Source organism: Anabrus simplex, chromosome 7, assembly GCF_040414725.1.
Source record: "Anabrus simplex isolate iqAnaSimp1 chromosome 7, ASM4041472v1, whole genome shotgun sequence".
Classification (NCBI taxonomy): domain Eukaryota; kingdom Metazoa; phylum Arthropoda; class Insecta; order Orthoptera; family Tettigoniidae; genus Anabrus; species Anabrus simplex.
Window position 1 is genome coordinate 112,910,323 of NC_090271.1, and position 20,332 is coordinate 112,930,654.

The 20,332-nt window shown below is 41.2% G+C and overlaps 2 protein-coding genes across 4 annotated transcripts in view; one reads left to right on the plus strand and one right to left on the minus strand.

Moving 5' to 3' along the window:
• Window positions 1-20,332, minus strand: part of LOC136877313 (bile salt-activated lipase) — a 325,663-nt gene that overhangs the window by 165,346 nt on the left and 139,985 nt on the right. The window lies entirely within an intron of this gene.
• LOC136877311 (zinc transporter ZIP5) overlaps window positions 4,986-20,332 on the plus strand; it is a 170,834-nt gene continuing 155,487 nt past the window's right edge. Inside the window, exon 1 of the mRNA XM_067151245.2 lies at window positions 4,986-5,426. Coding sequence (XP_067007346.2) covers window positions 5,217-5,426 — 210 coding nt within the window. The 5' untranslated portion in view covers window positions 4,986-5,216. The remainder of the gene's footprint in view (window positions 5,427-20,332) is intronic.

Below are 20,332 nucleotides of genomic sequence, written 5' to 3' on the forward strand. Positions count from 1 at the left end.
ATACATATATAGGCTACTTATATACAGTGTTGACAAATAAATATGACAGATATTTATAGGATATTTACAATACATAAATAGTCAAAATCTTTAGTAGACGATTTTCATTAGTCCTCTGTACATAGTGGATGGTTCATAGCAATAAAGTTCCTTACTATATATGGCAAGTGGCCAGGATTGCTGCTTTTTGTAATTCTCTGTAAGTGAGAGGGTGGAGATTAAGTGCTTCAGTGCTCCTTTGTAGTGTCTTTGGTATAATACCATTACATCCAATCACTACCGGAATTATGATAACATTGTTGAGTTTCCACATGGTTTTTCTATCTGTGGCTAGATCTGCGTACTTTGATATCTTCTCTGTATTTGTTGATTGGAGTTTGTGAGGATTAGGGCAGGCTATAACAATTAAGAAACAGATTGTCTTATTTTTTACCTACAAAAGTTATATCTGGTCTATTGCAGGTATTATTTGTATCAGTGATGATACTTCTATTTCTATCCCAGTAAAGTTCGTAATTTTCACTTTTACCGGGCGAGTTGGCCGTGCGGTTAGGGGCGCGCGGCTGTGAGCGTGCATCCGGGAGATACTGGGTTCGAATCCTACTGTCGGCAGCCCTGAAGATGGTTTTCCGTGGTTTCCCCATTTTCACACCAGGCAAATGCTGGGATTGTACCTAAATTAAGGCCATGGCCGCTTTCTTCCAACTCCTAGTTCTTTCCTATACCATCGTCGCCATAAGACCTATCTGTGTCGGTGCGACGTAAGGCCACTAGCAAAAAACATTCACTTTTCCAATATGCTGTAGTACAATGGATTAGATCATTTTGTCGGGCTAATTTCTGATGAATATTTTTTGCAATTTGGTCATATATGTACTTATTGTCTGTATTTGCCATTAATCGACACCATGAGGTTAGGTGCTTAATGATTTCCTGAGATGTATTACGTTGTCGGCACTGATCTGAATAGACAGGTAGATCAAGCAGTCTATGCTTTCTGTAGTTCCTTGTGGCAATGACTTGATCTCGTATAGCGAACATGAAGCCCACTGTTTCTGGGTATTTATTATTATTATTATTATTATTATTATTATTATTATTATTATTATTATTATTATTATTATTATTATTATTATTATTAAAATGGGTCCTTGGAAATACTACCAAATTCAACTGGTCCTCGTGATACTGCCCGAATCTTAAAAACTGTGAGCTGGTCTTCATATATCTATGAAGGTTATATAACGAAGAGGGCATATAATTCTCTGGTAAGGCCTCAGTCAGGGTGTGATTTCAATGTGCCGAACCACACCAGGATTACCTGATTCGAAAACTGGAAAAGATCCTGGGTGATTTCCGACAAAAGAGCAGTATTACGAAAATGTTGCAAACTTTGGACTGGGAAGACCTTGGAGTAAGGAGACGAACTGCTTGACTAAGCGGTGTTTCTTACAGTGGAGAGATGGCGTGATATGACATTAGTAGACGAATAAATTTGAGTTCAGATTTTTAAAGCAGGAAAAAATCGTAATGTGAGGATAAACTTGGAATTCAAGAGGACGAATTGGGGTAAATATGTATTTATAGGAGGGGCCGATGACCTAAATGTTAGACCCCTTTGAATAACAAACATAATCATCATCGCCATCATCATGAATTTATGGGAAGAGGAATTAGGGATTGGAATAACTTATCATGGAAAATATTCGATAAATTCCTAAGTTCTTTGAAGTCGTTTAAGGAAAGACTAGGTAATCAATTGACAGGGAATCTGCCACCTTAGCAACAGCCCTAAATATAGATCAATGATGACTGATTGTTATGAAAACAACAATCATCAAGTTGCGGGCCTTTATTGGAATGATGTCGTTTGTTATTGATAAATGATTTGAGTTATTTCCATCAGTGTTTCTTGTGCAGGAGTAAGCCATGGAGACGACATAGGCTACCTGTGGAACGTTAAGTTGAACATCGCTCAACTATTCGCCTCGGAGGACGATAAACGCGTGCGGGAGAGAATGGTCACCATGTGGACTAACTTCGCCAAGACAGGGTGAGTTCTCAGTGAAACACTTTCCCTTTACAAATAGATTTACTTAATGTTATTGCCAGGACCACCTGGGAAGTCATTAGAGTAGTAAATTACAAAGTATCTCATGTGCCCCGCTTTAATTCAAGGACGAATGTAACATTTCAGAATAAAAATGTCAGAACAACTGCTCTACAGGCTATGCTATGTTTACAGCACTGCAGTTCAGAAAATTAATTCTTCTACGTCCCTCTACACCTGTTTCTACAACGATTCACCATCTCTGTGAAAACTCTCTTAAATAACTTGTAATGCTGATTTGAACCACAAAATGTATTTAAAACCTTCTACAATAAGCCCTATCCCATAAATATTTATCATTCCACCATCACTGAAAACTGCAATGTGTTAATGCAACGTTAAACCGCTTAATGAAAATTACTCTATACCTTCGACAGAGTGTTGTAAAATTATTCTCATTTTCTTCAGTCATGACTAACTGATTGCAACTAAAACTATCAACTCATGTGTGATGATTGAAACAGAGTAATCGTTAATCACCAATCGATATTAATTTTTAGTCATTGGTCTGACCGAATCTTGCCTAATACTGCTTCGTAAAAAAGGTTTGTTTATCATTAAGTTACTGATGTTTGTTACAGAAATCCTACCCCACAAAAAAATGAACTCTTGCCCGTAACTTGGAGGCCTTACACCGCAGAAGATCCAGCTTATTTGCTTATTGACAAAGAACTTGAAGTGGACACATACTTTGAAAAGGAACGCATGGACTTCTGGAAAAGTATATACAAGCAGTACGGACAATAAAAATCTATTTAATGAGTATGATCATATCATTTAAAAGTAGATTTATTCAGTCGTAATTTGAATATGTATTGTGTAAAATATGTAAGTATTAAATAAACATCACTTGCAGACCTCGAATATTATTATTATTATTATTATTATTATTATTATTATTATTATTATTATTATTATTATTATTATTATTATTATTCTACGCGAATGGGTCATTTAGGACCACGCGGAATCAACATTTGTTGAGCTTTCCTCCTAGCCCAATAGTTCTTCATTTCCATCGATTGTTGTGATTTCTATTCCTCCGACCAAGTACATCATGTTGGTTTCTTCTCAACTTCCTCAAATCCCCTTGTGTGAACAATTTTCCTGATTACATTTCTACCCTGAAGATTTGGTGATCCTAATTCAGTGAAGTCTTTCTCTACTTGCTTATACCATTTTGATCTCGTACGTTTGATTTGCAAAAATCTGTGTATGCGATAAGTAAGTCTGTTGTTATTCATTCTTTCCAACCGAGCTGCATAGCTGCAGTCGCTTAAGTGCGGCCAGTATCCAGTATTCGGGAGATAGTGGGTTCGAACCCCACTGTCGGCATCCCTGAAGATGGTTTTCCGTTGTTTCCCATTTTCACACCAGGCAAATGCTGGGGCTGTACCTTCATTGAGGCTACGGCCGCTTCCTTCCCATTCCTATCCCTTTCCTGTCCCATCGTCGCCATAAAACCTATCTGTGTCCGTGCGACGTAAAGCAACTTACAAAAAAATGCATTCTTTCCAAACGGCTTAAAAATTGAATTCGCTGCAGTCTAATTGTATCAGTAAGTTTAGATATTTTAAATATATTTTCGAGTTGATTTTGGGGTAATGTATTCCATTTTTAATTCCTGGCCCTAAGATTTTCTCATGAATTTCCTTTCTTTAATCTCTAATTGTTCCTTTAAATTTTTATGGTGTAAATTGAGCGTTTCTGAAGCATAAAGAGCTTCAGGTTTCATCACCGTTAAAGTAATAGCGAATTCCACTGTTCCAGGAAAAGCAGATTATTATTATTATTATTATTATTATTATTATTATTATTATTATTATTATTATTATTATTATTATTTTGTTTCTTTCTTCCTTTCTTATTCTGTTTACCCTCCAGGGTTGGCTTTTCCCTCGGACTCAGCGAGCGATCCCACCTCTACCGCCTCAAGGGCAGTGTTCTGGAACGTGAGACTTTGGGGCGGGGGTACAACTGGGGTGGAGGACCAATACCAGGCCCAGGCGGCCTCACCAGCTATGCTGAACAGGGGCCTTGCAGGATGATGGGAAGATTGGAAGGGAGAGACAAGGAAGAGAGAAGGAAGCGGCCGTCGCCTTAGGTTAGGTACCAAAGCCTGGAGGAGAAGTGAGAAACCACGAAAAACATCTTTGAGGTCGGATGGGGTGGAGTCGAACCCACCTCTACTCAGTTGACCTCCCGAGGCTGAGTGGACCCCGTTCCAGCCTTCGTATCTTTTCTTTCTTTCTTAATCTGCTTACCCACCAGGGTTGACTTTTCCCTCGGACTAAGCGAGGGATCCCACATCTACCGCCTCAAGGGCAGTGTCCTGGAGCGTGAGACGTTGGGTCGGGGATACAACTGGGAAGGATGACCAGTACCTCGCCCAGGCAGCCTCGCCTGCTATGTTGAACAGGGGCCTTGCGGGGAGGATGGGAAGATCGGAAGCGATAGAAAAGGAAGAGGGAAGGAAGCCATTGGAGAAGTGGGAAACTACGGAAAATCACTTCGAGAATGGCTGAGGTGGGAATCGAACAACCCTCTTCTCAGTTGACCTCCCGAGGCTGAGTGGACCCTGTTCCAGCTCTCGTACCATTTTTCAAATTTCGTGGTAGAGCCGAGATTCGAACCCGGGCCTCCGGGGGTGGCAGCTAATCACACTAACCACTACATCACAGAGGCGGACAAGTAGAGCATATTTGTATCAAAAATGGTATGACATTCCTATCCAGTCTCGTCTGGACCAGTCACCATTGCCTATGTAGATCAAAATGTCCAATGCACTGTGTAAAATATGCACTTAGTACCGCGACCGTGAAGTGCTGCTCTCTGCTGGGGGACTATATCATTACTCTATAAACAGTCAACAAGCATGTCCTTCGCATCAATGATATTCCAGTGGCTGCATCACAGTAAGTCGAGATTTCGAAGGATTAGACGAGATTAAGCGTAGCTGATCCTTTTGAAACAATATGAGTGATATGACATGTGGTACTTCACATCCGCCTCAAATGATCCCTCCAGCTAGTGTGGGCTGGCAGTTAAGTGTTGTCTAGAGTGGAACCAAAGTTCAGTTAGCGAGCTAAAAGCGCGATAAAAGTGTATGTTTGAGGCAGTCAGCTGTAGTGTCAAGATGAAGCGTGAGACGGTTCTTGCATTAGTACTTCAGGTAGCCGTTCTCTGTTCTGGCCACACGACGCCTCAACAGACATCTCCCCCCAAAGGAAACAACAATGATATTCCGCACGACCATCGCTTCTTCCTGCACGAGATCTTCAGCAAATATGGACACAATGGGGTTATGTCTTACGAGGTAAGAAAGAACAACAATATAAATGAGGAGTTCTCTGCCATAACCTGTAATCCTGAAATTATGAAATAGAAATATTGACTGTTAGTTTTTAGACAAAAAATTTTTTTTGCATAGGGGCGTACTATAACATTCAATTAATAAAAAAATGATAACAGAGCAGATGACACAAATTAATTGTTATTTACTCTTTTTATATTTAAAAAACACTGATAATGAATTACGACTCTTGTATAGATATCTAAGGAATTTAATTAATCATTCCAAATGAAATGGCGAATGGCTTTTAGTGTCGGAAGTGCCCGAGGACATGTTCGGCTCGCCAGGTGCAGGTCTTTCGATTTGACGCCCTGATGCTACCTGCGCGTCGTGATGAGGATGAAATTATGATGAAGACAACACATACACCCAGCCCCCGTGCCAGCGAAATGAACCATTCCAAATAAATCACTTTTCGTCTTAAAGATTTAGAAGTGTAAAGGTAATAAAAATAGTTCTTTCATTTTATCTCATCTTTAAAGAAATTAAATAAGATTGTTTCACGTTACTTGCATTCATATTTAACAAACGAAAATGTAATTTAATATTTGGAAGAAATAGAATCAAATGCGTCTGAATGACTTCACCCAATATCTTCCGAGAGAAAATTTAATATTTTGAAAAATGTAAATTAAATGGTTCTACCATGCCATTTCAGCTAATATTTTACTAACTATATTTAACTTTAATATTTAAAATAAATTATAAAATGATTGCAGGTTACTCCAGCTAATATTCTACAAACTTAACTTTAATTTAATATCTAAAATAATTAATACTCTTGTCTGGCTAGCCACTGAACGCAACGTATCCTACCGCCTACATGTAGTAAGCCCCTAAATGATCGCCAACTATAATGCTAAATTCTGCGGTTTATATTTACAGTAGTATGTTCTAAATTTGTACCGGCCCCGTGGTGTACAGGTGGCGTGCCTTCTTCGTACCCGGAGGCCCCGTGTTCGATTTCGGGCCAGATCAGGGATTTTTACCTGGACCTGAGGGCTGATTCGAGGCTCAGTTAGCCTACGTCATTAGAATTGAGGAGCTATCTGACGGTGAGATAGAGGCCTCGGTCTAGAAAGCCAAGAATAACGGCCGAGAGGATTCGTCGTGGCGACCACAAGTCACCTCGTAATCTACAGGCCTTTGAGCTGAGCAGCGGTCGCTTGATTGGCCAAGGCCTTTCGGGGCTGTGGTGCCATGGGGTTCTTTTTGGTTTGTGCCCACACAGTCTTCAATTACGAAGGAAAGAAAAAATCAGTGTTGTGGTGTTGTTATAGTGAACGCCTCAATTAGGGTCCCCCTGTGGGTGGGGGCTGTAGAATAACACCCACGGTATCCCCTGCCTGTCGTAAGAGGCGACTAAAAGGGGCCTCAGGGGGTCTGAACTTTGGAACGTGGGTTGGCGATCACGGGGCCCTCAGCTGAGTCCTGGCATTCCTTCCACTTACTTGTGCCAGGCTCCTCACTTTCAGCTATCCTATCCGACCTCCCTTGGTCAACCCTTACTCTTTTCCGACCCCGACGCTATTAGGTTTGCGAGGGCTAGGGAGTCTTTCATTTTCACGCCCTTCGTGGCCCTTGTCTTCCTTTGGCCGATACCTTCATTTTTCGAAGTGTCTGACCCCTTCCATTTTTTCTCTTTGATTAGTGTTATATAAAGAATGGTTGCCCAGTTGTACTTCCTCTTAAAACAATAATCACCACCACCACATCAATCAGGGCTGTCAATTTATAAACATTATGAAATGGAAACTATTTTGAAAGGAAAAGTAATTAACCTAAATTGGGCTTTGCTATGGATGAAACTAATGTGAAAAATGTAAGGAAGCCTTCCATTTGGTGAAGACAAAAAAACCTCAATTTTCATGAGCATGTAATATCAAGAAAATATCACAGTACGCTTACATACATTTAGAAAACACACAATGTCAATACTTAAGCATGGTCATTATATACTTGTAGGCAGTAATCGAGTTGGAAAAGAATTGTTTCTTCACAATTTTATACATAAATTAATAAGAATGTGAGGAGAAAAAAGCACTCTTCCCTTTTTGAAATTCAAATGATCATAAATATGTCTCTCAGTCATGGCCATGCATTAACGGCTGATAATTTCAGATGACCACCACGGTTGCTAGGCAACACTGTCTGACCATCCATCCATACCTTCCATCACAGCCTGCACAGTTGCTAGGATTACACTTCCATCACACGAACTTCCGTCACGCAAATTTTCAGATGAACCGTAGTCCTAAGACATACTTATGTCAAATTTAGGAACGGATTCCTCATATGTAGAGAGATAAATAAGAGATCATATTAGCATACATCCAGAGTTCTTCTTCATTTTTTTAATTTACTTATCTGAGGTTTGTCATCATAGTGTGTCCCCCTGTGGGTGGGGGCGGTAGAATAATATTCACGGTATCACTTCCAGTCTTAAGAGGGGATTATAAGGGGTCCCAGAGGCTCTTAACTTGGGACCGTGGGTTGGCAACCGCGGGGTCCTTAGTTGAGTCCTGGCATTGCTTCAACTTACTTGTGCCAGGCTCTTCACTTTCATCTATCCTATCGGTCCTCCCTTGGTCAACTCTTGTTTTTTCTGACCCCGACGATATTAGAGCGATCGAGACCTAGCGAGTCTTTCTTTTACACGTCCTTCGTGGCCTTCGTCTTTATTTGGCCGATACCTTCATTGTTCGAAGTGCCGGACCCCTTCTATTTTTTCCCCTCTGATTAGTGTTAATAGAGGATGATTGTCCAGTTGTAGTTCCTCTTAAAAGAGTAACCCTCACCACAACCGCCACCTTTCAACTTAGGAGCAAGGGTTGTTAACCAAGGAGATTCTAACTGAATCTGGCATAATTTCCAATTACTTGCGCCTAACTCCTCGCTTTCAACTTTCCTATATTCTCTCCCCTGATCAACCGTTGTCCACTCCTAGTAGTAGGTTTACGAAGCACTGCGACTCTTATTTTCACGTCTTTCTTGGGCGTTCACATTATTTTGCCCGATATACTCATCTTTCGTTGATTCGGACCTCTTGCATTTTTACTGTACAGTAGGTTGTCTTGTTGTCTCTTAAAACAACAATCGCCATCAATTACCATCTCAGGGGATATCTATATGTTTATATACTGTTATTAAATTCGTGTACAGATATCTGAAAATACGTATCTATGCCTTAGCTGAACTCGACACTGGAGTAGCAATTCTCCGTGTGTCAAGCTAGGAGACTCTCAAACAACATGCACTTCTTTGGGAAAGCTGGAGCGTGTTCGGAACTCATGATAGTGTAAGACAACGAACGGAGAATGTATCAAATAACCTCTTAGAGTACACTACAGTAAGATCGTATTTGAAAATTGCATAACTCAGAAATAGTGGAACCATGTCGAAATAACCTATTTTTCTTTCCTGTAAGAAATTCATCTTACTGGGTGAGTTGGCAGTGCGGTTAGGGTCGCGCAGCTGTGAGCTTGCATCCGGGAGATGGTGGGTTCGAACCCCGCTGTCGGCAGCCCTGAAGATGTTTTTGAGTGGTTTCCCATTTTCACGCCAGGCAAATGCTGGGGCTGTACCTTAATTAAGGCCACGACCGCTTCCTTCCCACTCCTAGCCCTTTCCTATTCCATCGTCGCCATAAGACCTGTCTGTGTCGGTGCGACGTAATGTCACTAGGACATGGGTTCGAATCCCCATCAGGAGGTCGTAAAATTTACACCAATGAGTACCAGGTTAATTCCTGGGGGCAAAGGCGGCCGGGAGTAGAGCTAACCACTCTACCCCAGCACGTGGCGAGGTTACGGATAGTGGAAGCCTTTACCTTCCACCCCTCCAAGGGCCTTCATTGCCTGTACGGAGATGACTTTGCTTTTGCTTTTTTGTTATGAGGATCAATGTTAAGTAACTAGGTGTTTACATAAGGAAAGATTTCTAGTGGAGTATTCACATTAACGGGGTGGTAAATACAGGTTACAGATCTCGTCATATGGTTATTAGGATACTATAAACTATTACAGATTATAAGATAATTATATTCATATATATGTTTGTATATTCATAATTCAGTTAATGATTTTGGGTAAATAAACATGTATAGGTATAGTTTAATATACTCTGTTAGCTATTATAACGAAATTGTCCGACTCTTTGGCTGAATGGTCACTTTCGCGGCCTTCGTGTCTGAGGTTATCGGTTCGATTCCCGGTTGGATCGGGGATTTTAATACATCCCTCCGCATAGGGATGGAAAGAGACACGGCGTCTGGCCGTAAAACATGGCCAAGTTCACATATGCGACACAGATTAATAATAATAATAATAATAATAATAATAATAATAATAATAATAATAATAATAATAATAATAATAATAATAATAATAATAATAATATGACAAAATAAATCGGGTCCAGCAATTCAAATATCTCGGTGAAATAATTCAGGAGAATGGAATAGAAACAAAAGCCAACGAAGTTAGATGCCAAAAAATGGAAACTGCATATAGACTCACCCAAAATATCTATAACAAAAAGTGTCTCTCCAAGCATGCAAAACTAAGACACTATAATACAGTAATAAAACCAGAATGCCTCTATGGATCAGAGACACTAATTTTGAACAGGAAAACTGATCTAGAAAATATTCAGAAAAAGGAACGCAAGATCATTAGAAAAATTTTAGGCCCAAAACTCGTAGATGAACAGTACCGCCTTAGAGGGAAACAGGAAATCAAACAATTTTCTAACATTCACAGCGACATCAGAAAACGCAGATTAAGATTCTTTGGACATATAAAGTCCGCCTCTGTGGTGTAGTGGTTAGCGTGATTAGCTGCCACCCCCGGAGGCCCGGGTTCGATTCCCGGCTCTGCCACGAAATTTGAAAAGTGGTACGAGGGCTGGAACGGGGTCCACTCAGCCTCGGGAGGTCAAATGAGTGGAGGTGGGTTCGATTCCCACCTCAGCCATCCTGGAAGTGGTTTTCCGTGGTTTCCCACTTCTCCTCCAGACGAATGCCTGGATGGTACCTAACTTAAGGCCACGGCCGCTTCCTTCCCTCTTCCTTGCCTATCCCTTCCAATCTTCCCATCCCTCCACAAGGCCCCTGTTCAGCATAGCAGGTGAGGCCGCCTGGGCGAGGTACTGGTCATACTCCCCAGTTGTATCCCCGACCAAGAGTCTGACGCTCCAGGACACTGCCCTTGAGGCGGTAGAGGTGGGATCCCTCGCTAAGTCCGAGGGAAAAACCGAACCTGGAGGGTAAACAGATGATGATGATGATGATGATGATGATGATGGACATATAAAAAGGATAAACCCAGATAGACTTACCAAGCAAATAGTTGAATTTTATGAAAACCGAAGTAAAGCCAAAACGGACACAATAAAATGGATTGGCGAAATTAAAACAGATCTCAAACTGGCAAAAATTACACCTGAAGACATCCAAATCCGGGTTATCTTCAGAGCCAAAATTCATAAGTGGCAAGTTGACCAAGAGGAGGAACCAAGGAAGAAGACCGGAACAACATGGTCTCAAGAGAGAAAAGAAGCACACAGCAAACGAATGAAGGAAGTGTGGGCACAAAGAAAGGCAAATGCCTGTCTCTAAGTACTTTGCGTAGTCCTAATGGGCTCATTCGCAAATAATAATAATAATAATAATAATAATAATAATAATAATAATAATAATAATAATAATAATAATAATAATGCTATTGGCTTCATGTTAACTACTTTTTACGGTCTTTTAAGACGCTGAGGTGCTGGAATTTTGTCTCGCAGGAATTCTTTACGCCGCCCGTAAATCTACTGACGGGAGAGTGACGTATTTGAGCACTTTCAAGTACCACCGGACTTAACCAGGATCTAACCTGGGAAGTTCCATTTACAAGGCCAGCGCTCTACCATCTGAACTGCTGAACCCGGCGTGACACAGATTGCACCCACCATTCCATCATAGTGTGGGAAAAGAGGCGAAATAATAAGAATTTTACGATTACGAAGTTAACAATGACGTAAAACTGTTAACATTCTGTGTACTATGTAATGCTCAAGGCAATTAAGCTGTCTGTTTTGATGCATCGAGGCACTGAAATAAAATGGCGTATGGCTTTTAGTGCCGGGAGTGTCCGAGAACATGTTCGGCTCGCCAGGTGCAGGTCTTTTGATTTGATACCCGTAGGCGACGTGCGCGTCGTGATGAGGATGAAATGATGATGAAGACAATACATACACCCATTCCTCGTTCCAGCGAAATTAACCAATGATGGTTAAAATTCCCTACCCCGCCGGGAATCCAACCCGGGACCCCTGTGACCAAAGGCCAGCACGCTAACCATTTAGCCAAGCAGCCGGACATCGACGTACTGGAAAGATACCGTAGGGCTGAACAAATAGACTGAGAGTTGACTATTTTCTTGGAGGGGACAGTACAATTGATTCGGCTTAGCTTTAAGATAACAGTGTCAATGACATTTGTTCCACGTTCCTTCGATTTCTATAAATTTAAAGAGACTTCTTGATGTCAGAATGTTTTCCCACAGGAATTCTCCATCCCCCTGTTGGTGGGAGTGGTAGAATACATCAACGGTATCTTGGTTGCGTTGTGATCTTTATATATCCTGTGGTTATGCTGTATGACTGTGAAATATGTAAATGGATCAACTTTTTAATTTCGGTTTGTATTTGTATTGAGTAGAATGATATGGATCAGTAGCCGGCCGGTGCAGGGAAAGTCGTGCGACGTTAAAGCGATAACCACCAACAGCGCAATTTCTAACCACCCCGAGCCGAGAAAAACTTACCTTAAAAATGGATAACTTTTTATTGGAGACAAAATTCTGAATTTTATTATTAATGTATAGAACATCGCAGTGTATATTGTTTTAACATTTGGATTCAATTAGATAACGTGTTGTTGAGAAACAGTGCCTTAAATTTGACGTATGGTTGGAACACGTTTAACAACGGAGACTTCCTGCGTTCCACCTGCTATAAAAAATTAAAAACCATAAATTAAAAATTCGAAACCTGCATGGCCAAACGTGAAATGAAACGATGAAAACGATGGTGTTATTGGATTTTCCGTTGGCCTATTTTTATTTCATAAACAACCTCCAAAATTCGACATAATATTTTAGTCGACAGTAGTTAGTTATACATAGACTATGGTGGATAATGGCAGGTTATATCTATCATCAGACTACAGAAGGGCAAAGTTGGTTGCCATTTTCCCCAGCCATTCCATATTTCCACGGTCGAAAATAAAGAGAAAATGGTCAGGAGAGGCAGTGCAAAAAACCGAGATGGATCATTAGAAAGAAATGCGACAATGGTTGTCCATTATAATGGCACTTGGTCTCAATGAGTTAAACCCATCGTCTTCCACAAGTAACCACTGTGTGTAGCTATAATAGTCGTAAAATTACTTTCTATCTTTAGTTCAAAAAGGTTTTAGACAATTAATATAAATGCTTAAATTATAATGTCTCAAATATCAACCTAACATACATAAGAAAATACATTATTCTCCCAATTGAACCATTCAGATATTAAGAGAAGTATTAAGATATTGTTGAAATACAACACAACACCAATGTATATCGCAAAGGTTTAGTAAACAATCTCGGAAGATATGTGCTTTGTCTTCAGTGCAGAGGTCGTTCACCCATAGCGACCAACACGCGCCTATTACAGCTGAAGACAAGAAAGATCTACGTAACGACTAAGTTCAAACTAATGAGAATGTAAAGACAGCTGAGAAGATGGTCTGCGACACAAATATGTCAGTTTAATCTTTCCGTGTGTGAATGTAATGAATATATTTACTGCAGGCAAAAGACTGGAAAACAAAGACGTCAGTTTAATTAATTCTTCTGTTCGTGCTGGGCCCTGGCCGAGGCGGTAAGGGCGTGCTCGGTTCGCCCGGAAGGACGTGGATTTGAATCCCCGTCAGGAAGTAGTAAAATTTAGGAAACGAGATTTCCACTTCCGGGGATGCATATGGCCCTGAGGTTCACTCAGCCTACACCAAAAATGAGTACCAGGTTAATTCCTGGGGGCAAAGACGGCCGGGCGTAGAGCTAACCACTCTACCCCATCAAGTGTCGCGATTAACAATGGTGGAAGCATTTATCTTCCACTCCTCCAAGGGCCTTCATGGCCCGTACGGAGGTGACTTTGTCTTTGTCTTTTTTGTTCGTGCTGGGCTGAGTAGTAGTAGTAGTAGTAGTAGTAGTAGTAGTAGTAGTAGTAGTAGTAGTAGTAGTAGTAGTAGTAGAGCGCTGGCCTTCAACTTTGCAGGTTCGATCCTGGCTCACTCCGGTAGTATTTGAATATGCTCAAATAAGTCAGGCTCGTGTCAGAAGATTTAGTGGCACATAAAAGAACTCACGTGGGACAAAATTTCGACACATCGGAGTCTCCAAAAACCATAGAAAGTAGTTAGAGGGACGTAAAACCAGTAGGCTAACATTATTATCATATGTGTGTGGATGTAACGAATATATTAATATTTTCAGTTTACGTCATGTAGAATAGTGTAAAATAGCATATTCTCCCAGTATTGGATCAACAAAAAGTATTATTTTACTGTAATCCAAATTGTTTGTTACATGCATTTAGTACCATAATAATCCATTTTAATTATTTCTGCCTTTCTAAATGCAGTATAAATTATAATGCCATGACACGAGTGATTTTGTAGTAATTTCACTCGTTATAGTACTGTTTGTCCGCCTCTGTGGTGTAGTGGTTAGTGTGATTAGCTGCCAACTCCAGAGGGCCGGGTTCGATTCCCGGCTCTGCCACGAAATTTGAAAAACTGGTACGAGGGCCGAAACGGGGTCCACTCAGCCTCGGGAGGTCAACTGATTAGAGGTGGGTTCGATTCCCACCTTAGCCATCCTGAAAGTGGTTTTCCGTGGTTTCCCACTTCTCCTCCAGCAAATGCCGGGATGGTACCTAACTTAAGGCCACGGCCGCTTCCTTCCCTCTTCCTTGTCTATCCCTTCGAATCTTCCCTTCCGCCAAAAGGCCCCTGTTCCGCATAGCACGTGAGGCCGCCTGTGCTAGGTGCTGATCATTCTCCCCAGTTGTATCCCGCGACCCAATGTCTCACGCTCCAGGACACTGCCCTTCAGGTGGTAGAGGTGGGATCCCTCGCTGAGTCCGAGGAAAAACCAACCCTGGAGGGTAAACAGATTAAGAAGAAGAAGGTAATACTGTTTTAAGTACGCCTCTGTGGTGTAGTGGTTAGTGCGATTAGCTGCTACCCCCGGAGGCCCGGGTTCGATTCCCGCCTCTGCCACGAAATTTGAAAAGTGGTACGAGGGCTGAAACGAGGTCCACTCAGTCTTGGGTTGTCAGTTGAGTAGACGGGGTTCGATTCCCACCTCAGCCACCCTCGAAGTGTTTTCCGTCGTTTCCCACTTCTCCTCCAGGCAAATGCCAGGGTGGTACCTAACTTAAGGCCACGGCCGCTTCCTACCTCTTCCCATCCTCCTACAAGGCCCCTGTCCGGCATGGCAAATGAAGCCACCTGGGCGAGTTACTGGTCCTCCTCCACAGTTTTATCCTACTGACCCAAAGTCTGCCCTTGACGCGATGGAGGTAAGATCCATCGCCGAGTCCGAGAGAAAAACCGACCGTGGACGGTAATCCGGATTAAGAAAGCAAATAATACTGTTTAATACCTACATGTTAAACAGTGTCATATATCCTAAGATAGACATTCTTCATTACTTATATTAGTGCTTATTTTCCGTTCATTATTTGCCACATATTTATTTTTATTAAAGATAATTGTATTGTCTTCCCCCATGCAATATACATTTTTATCAGTAGTTTCACTATTGTGTGAAGTTCTTTCCCTCATTCTAACTTCAGATTTACTATCAAGATATTTGCTTCTACCTCAACGAACAATGATTCTCGTCATCTTTCTCCCTTTCACCTTTTTCGTTTATATCATCGTTGCCCCTGCGAAAACTGCTATGTGATAATCATTTTGGAGAAATACTGACCCGCAGCACATATATTATGAAGAACGAGAATTCCATGTCAATATTTGCACAATATTGAGCATTAGATGACAGAATATTACCGACCAGAGTTCTAAGGTAAAATATTTCACATAGTGCTTTTTGCAGGCACAGCGACGATCTCTACACCATACTTTTTACATCTCTCTTAGTTTTTCTTTATTTACTGTCATCGTTTTTGCTCATTTCATAGAATGCTAGCAATGTTCTTTTGATCTTACATTCTGACATGACCTTCTGTTTCTCAATATTTAACTTTTACAGTTAGTTTCAAGCTGCGAAATCGCGGGAGGTGGGGGAGGTTTTTCCTCGAATGACGAATTTATCTCAAAGATTCCTCCCCAGTAAAATTTTCCGGGGGGGGGGGTGATTATTTCATTATAAAATAATGAGGAAAATGCAGAGCACATAATTTACTGAAATTAATGTTTGTTTTGACGGTGCATATTTGCTTAAAAAGCATCAGGGAATAACTTTCCACCTTGTTTTCTTGACCCAGCGTAAGCCCAAAAGCCCAGTCTACAAATATGCCCCGTGAAAGCATCAATGTTAACAATGTTAACTTTCCAAAGTTTATCATTCTTGTTATAACAACAGAATTCGAACAAAAAGATTTAAAATTCTTACAGGGAAATTATATACCCCCCTCCCCGCCGGGTACTGTCTGAAATAAACACTAGAAGTTAAGCCCTATGATCCTACTCTCCCACCCTCCACCACACCCCCCACCATTTCTTTCCGATTTCGCACCCTGGAACTTAGCTTCTCATATAGTAACATTCCTTCATTCTGAATCTCTTCTTCCCAGCAATCTCCCGTTCCTATTCCGGCTAGCATCCTTTTCACGTCGTTTGCACAGTAATCTTCGTGTAGCTGATGAAATTTTATATGCAAACTCTTTTAATCGAAAGTGCAAATAATAAAAACAACGCACACCCAACGAACGAGCAGGGCGTCTAGAGAGTTATTCTCACTTTTAAGGGCATTAATGCCAATGACCATTGACCGCGTTGAGCTGCGGAGATTGAGACAGTGTGCTGATGACGAATTCACACGCGTTATGACTAAATGACGGAGTTCAGGCGAGGATATGGCATCATATTAAAAGGAACCAGGTAGGTGAATCAGGTCACCCCGCAGTCTAGGAGTACCCGGCTTGCATCTTGCTAGAAGAACCCAGATTCTATTCCCAGCCAGAACAAGGATTCTTACCTCGTTGTGAGGGCTGATTTAAAGTCGACTTAGGCTACTGGAGACCACTTGTAGAGCTATCTGACGGCCTTGGTCCAGGAGACCGAGGGGTTCAACGTGGGAGCGGGGGTTGGCGAACATGGGACCCTTAGCTGAGTCCTGCCTTTCTTTCACATAATAATCGCCACCAACTTGATCAAGAAAACCAAGAATAACGGTTGAAAAGATCCGTCGCACTGACCACGTGTCACCTCGTAATCTGCAGACCTTTGGGCTAAGGAGTCCTCGCTTGATAGGCTAAGGCAGGGATGGCGAACCTTTTCCAGCTAGTGTGCCATTTTAAGTCTGTTTTATTATTCTCAACTGTTTACTGTGCCACTCTTGCTATTTTCTTTTAAGGAATGGCTCACCCCCCCCCCCCCCCGTACGACTTCCTTTCTTAATTCCCAATTATGTTTCATAATAAGTTATCCTTTTAGTGATTTATTTACTTATTTAATTTAATATATATCTTGTAAATACATTTGACTGCACTTTTCGTGGTTGTATTTTGTAAAAACATCAAAAATACATTTTTAAGTATTTCGAGAATACGTAACATTACTTGTAAAAATATATAACAAGCTCCCATTGTAACATCCCTCGTCATTAAATATTATTAGATAAAACAATTAAAATACTAATATTGCTAATGAACTTCGAGTGAAATATCGTTCTCACATTTAGTACCCATGTCATTTATATTAGGTTCATAACTTCTTGTCTTCAGTAACACTCAAGAAGCACATAGGTCTGAACCAAGGGGGATTCTAACAGTTGACTTCACAACGTTCATTGTAGGGTGTTTAACGTTTTCTTTAAGAAATTGCACAAACCCATTACGAATACCCACCATACTTGAGACTATTCTGTAAGCCAAAGCCCATTTTTAATACAAGTTCTTGCTTCACATCCTTCATTATATCCTTACCTATTGTCATATTTCGTAAACTTAACAATTTTACTAATTCCTACCTCCCCTCATCATATTTTCACAAGTAAATCAGACAAAACAGCAATCCTTTCTTGTAAGGTCACATACGTGTTTTCATCAAGACATACTGAATACATCTGGGAGTTATCCGAATGAGCTTTCAAATGCTCCGAAACATGTTCACTCATTCTTATTAATCTACCCTTGACAGTATTTCGGCTGCCTGGCATTTCTTTAATTCTGTTAGTTATTTGCTGTTTGTTAGAAAAGTCTTCAATTAATGTATCGGACGTCGATAAGAAAGTCTCTTTCAAGAACTCACCGTCAAAAATCGGCTTCCCATGCTCTAACATGCAGTGAGACAGATGGAAACAACCGCACTGATATTATTGTTTGACCTGAAAGATGATACAAAACAAATAGTTTGCTTTGTGTATTCTTCGATTTTCTGTGAAACGAGCTCTCTTCTTTCTTCATTTGACATGGAACGAACCGTCCGGAAATGATGCTTTTGGCCTACATTAAATGTGCGGGACACGACGGTTTTCAGTCACAGGCAACACAAAGCGTTATTGCTTATTTCTATCACTGAATTCCGTTGTCCACTGTTCTTCAAGAATCCGGTTACTGCTTTTGTTAAGTTTCTGTTTTTTCGGCACCGAAAACATGTTTGTGAGGTCCGTATACAAACGACATTCAATAAACTGTAACACACAACGAATAATTACGCGCTACTGGCTACCACACACACGTCAAACTTCACTCACTGACCGACTGACAGCCAGGTTTTCGATATTTATTTCTCACACGTGAAACACTATGACTATACGAACCATGTGATATTGTATAGTCTGTAGCACAAGACGTATATAAAATGTTTAATATGTTCATGTGGCGTGCCACCGAAATCCTGTTCGCGTGTCACCTAGTGACACGCGTGGCATAGGTTCGCCATCCCTGGGCTAAGGCCATCCGGGCTGCAGCACAATGGAAGTGGATATTTAAATCAACATATTGCTCCGCATTTGGAACGAGCGATACGGTAATTGGGTAGTGTTGACAGAAATGGGTCAACAACTGTGACAACTGGAGCAGTGGATGACTTAAATGAGGGCAGTGGCTGGATTTTTAATAGCAGCTCAATCAACACCAGATGCTTTCCGTAACCGATACTGAAATTACCATCCGAACTGTCGCTAGACGACTAGAGGAGCGGGTATCATTGAGCAGGCCTTATAGTAGCAGTCTTAATGGTGGTTACAAAGGTGGTCAACATGTGCTTGTGTTCAGCGGGAACTAATTGTCTCCACCGCTTACTCCCGGTTTGAACTGAACCCCAATTACCAGCAAAGATATATCTGGAGTCTGGAGACGGACTGATCAGTGCCAGAAGTGTGCTTTTACGAGCGAAATGCGCGACAACAAACGAGTTTAGTCTAGAGCAACATGCTGCTTGATGTCCGGACTTTGTTGGTAGTTCTCCGTGGCACCTCACAGCAGAGAGATAGGACGGAATTCTGAATGGATCAAGGTGGAAACAACCGGACGAATTGGCTGCATGGTACGCGCCGCGTAGCCGTAAGCATGCATTCAGCAGATGATGGGTTCGAACCTCACCATCGGCAGCCCTGAAAATAGCCGTCCGTGGTTGTCCATTTTAAAATCAAGAAAATACTAGGGCTGTACTTTAATGAACGTCACGACCGCTTCTATCCCATCTTATTCCATCGTCGCCGAAAACTTTTCTGAGTTCGTGGGACGCTAAACCACTAGCAAAAAAAACTTTTCTCTTTACAAAAATCAAATGTTCATAAATATATATCTCGGTCATGTGTCTGTCATAAGAGGCAACTAAAACGGGCCCCAGGGGAAGAGCTTGGGTTGGCGTCTACGGGGTCCTTAGCTGAGTCCTGACATTACTTCCACTTATTTGTATCAAGCTGCTCACTTTCATCTACCTTATCCGACCTCTCTTGGTCAACTCTTTTTCTTTTCGCACCCCGACAGTATTAGGTTGCGAGTCCTAAGGACTCTCATTTTCACGCCCTTCGCGGCCCTGGTCTTTCTTTGTCCATTACCTTCATTTTTCGAAGTGCCGTATCCTTTCCACTTTTCCCTCTGTTTAGTGTCAATAGAGGATGGTTGCCCAATTGTACTTCCGCTCAAAACAATAAGAACCACCACCACCACCTCCACCACTACCACCCATCAACGCCTGCTAATTTCAGATGATTACCAGCCATAAGACGTTTGCTAGGTAAAATTGTCTGATCATCCATCCAGACATTACGTCACAGCCTGCACCGTTGCTAGGGTTACATTTAAATCCTAAATTTTGTGGTGACGCTAACTTCCGTAGCGCAAATTTTCAGATGACCCTTCAGCCATAAAACGTATTTATATCCAAGAAAAGGAAATGAAAACACCAAAATGTTATGCCTACAGTCTCTACAAAAAACATTAAAATACAATGGCATTTCGTGTTTTAAAAATAATGGGAGCAGAACATCGTAAAAAGACCGTGACAAAGCCTGCAATGGACTAAATGTACCTCTTCTGAAATCAACAATTCCTTTTTCTGAAAGCACTTAACACACACTTATTTGAACATTCCAGATACATAGCTTTCTTATATTCGTAACACAGGTAACACTAGA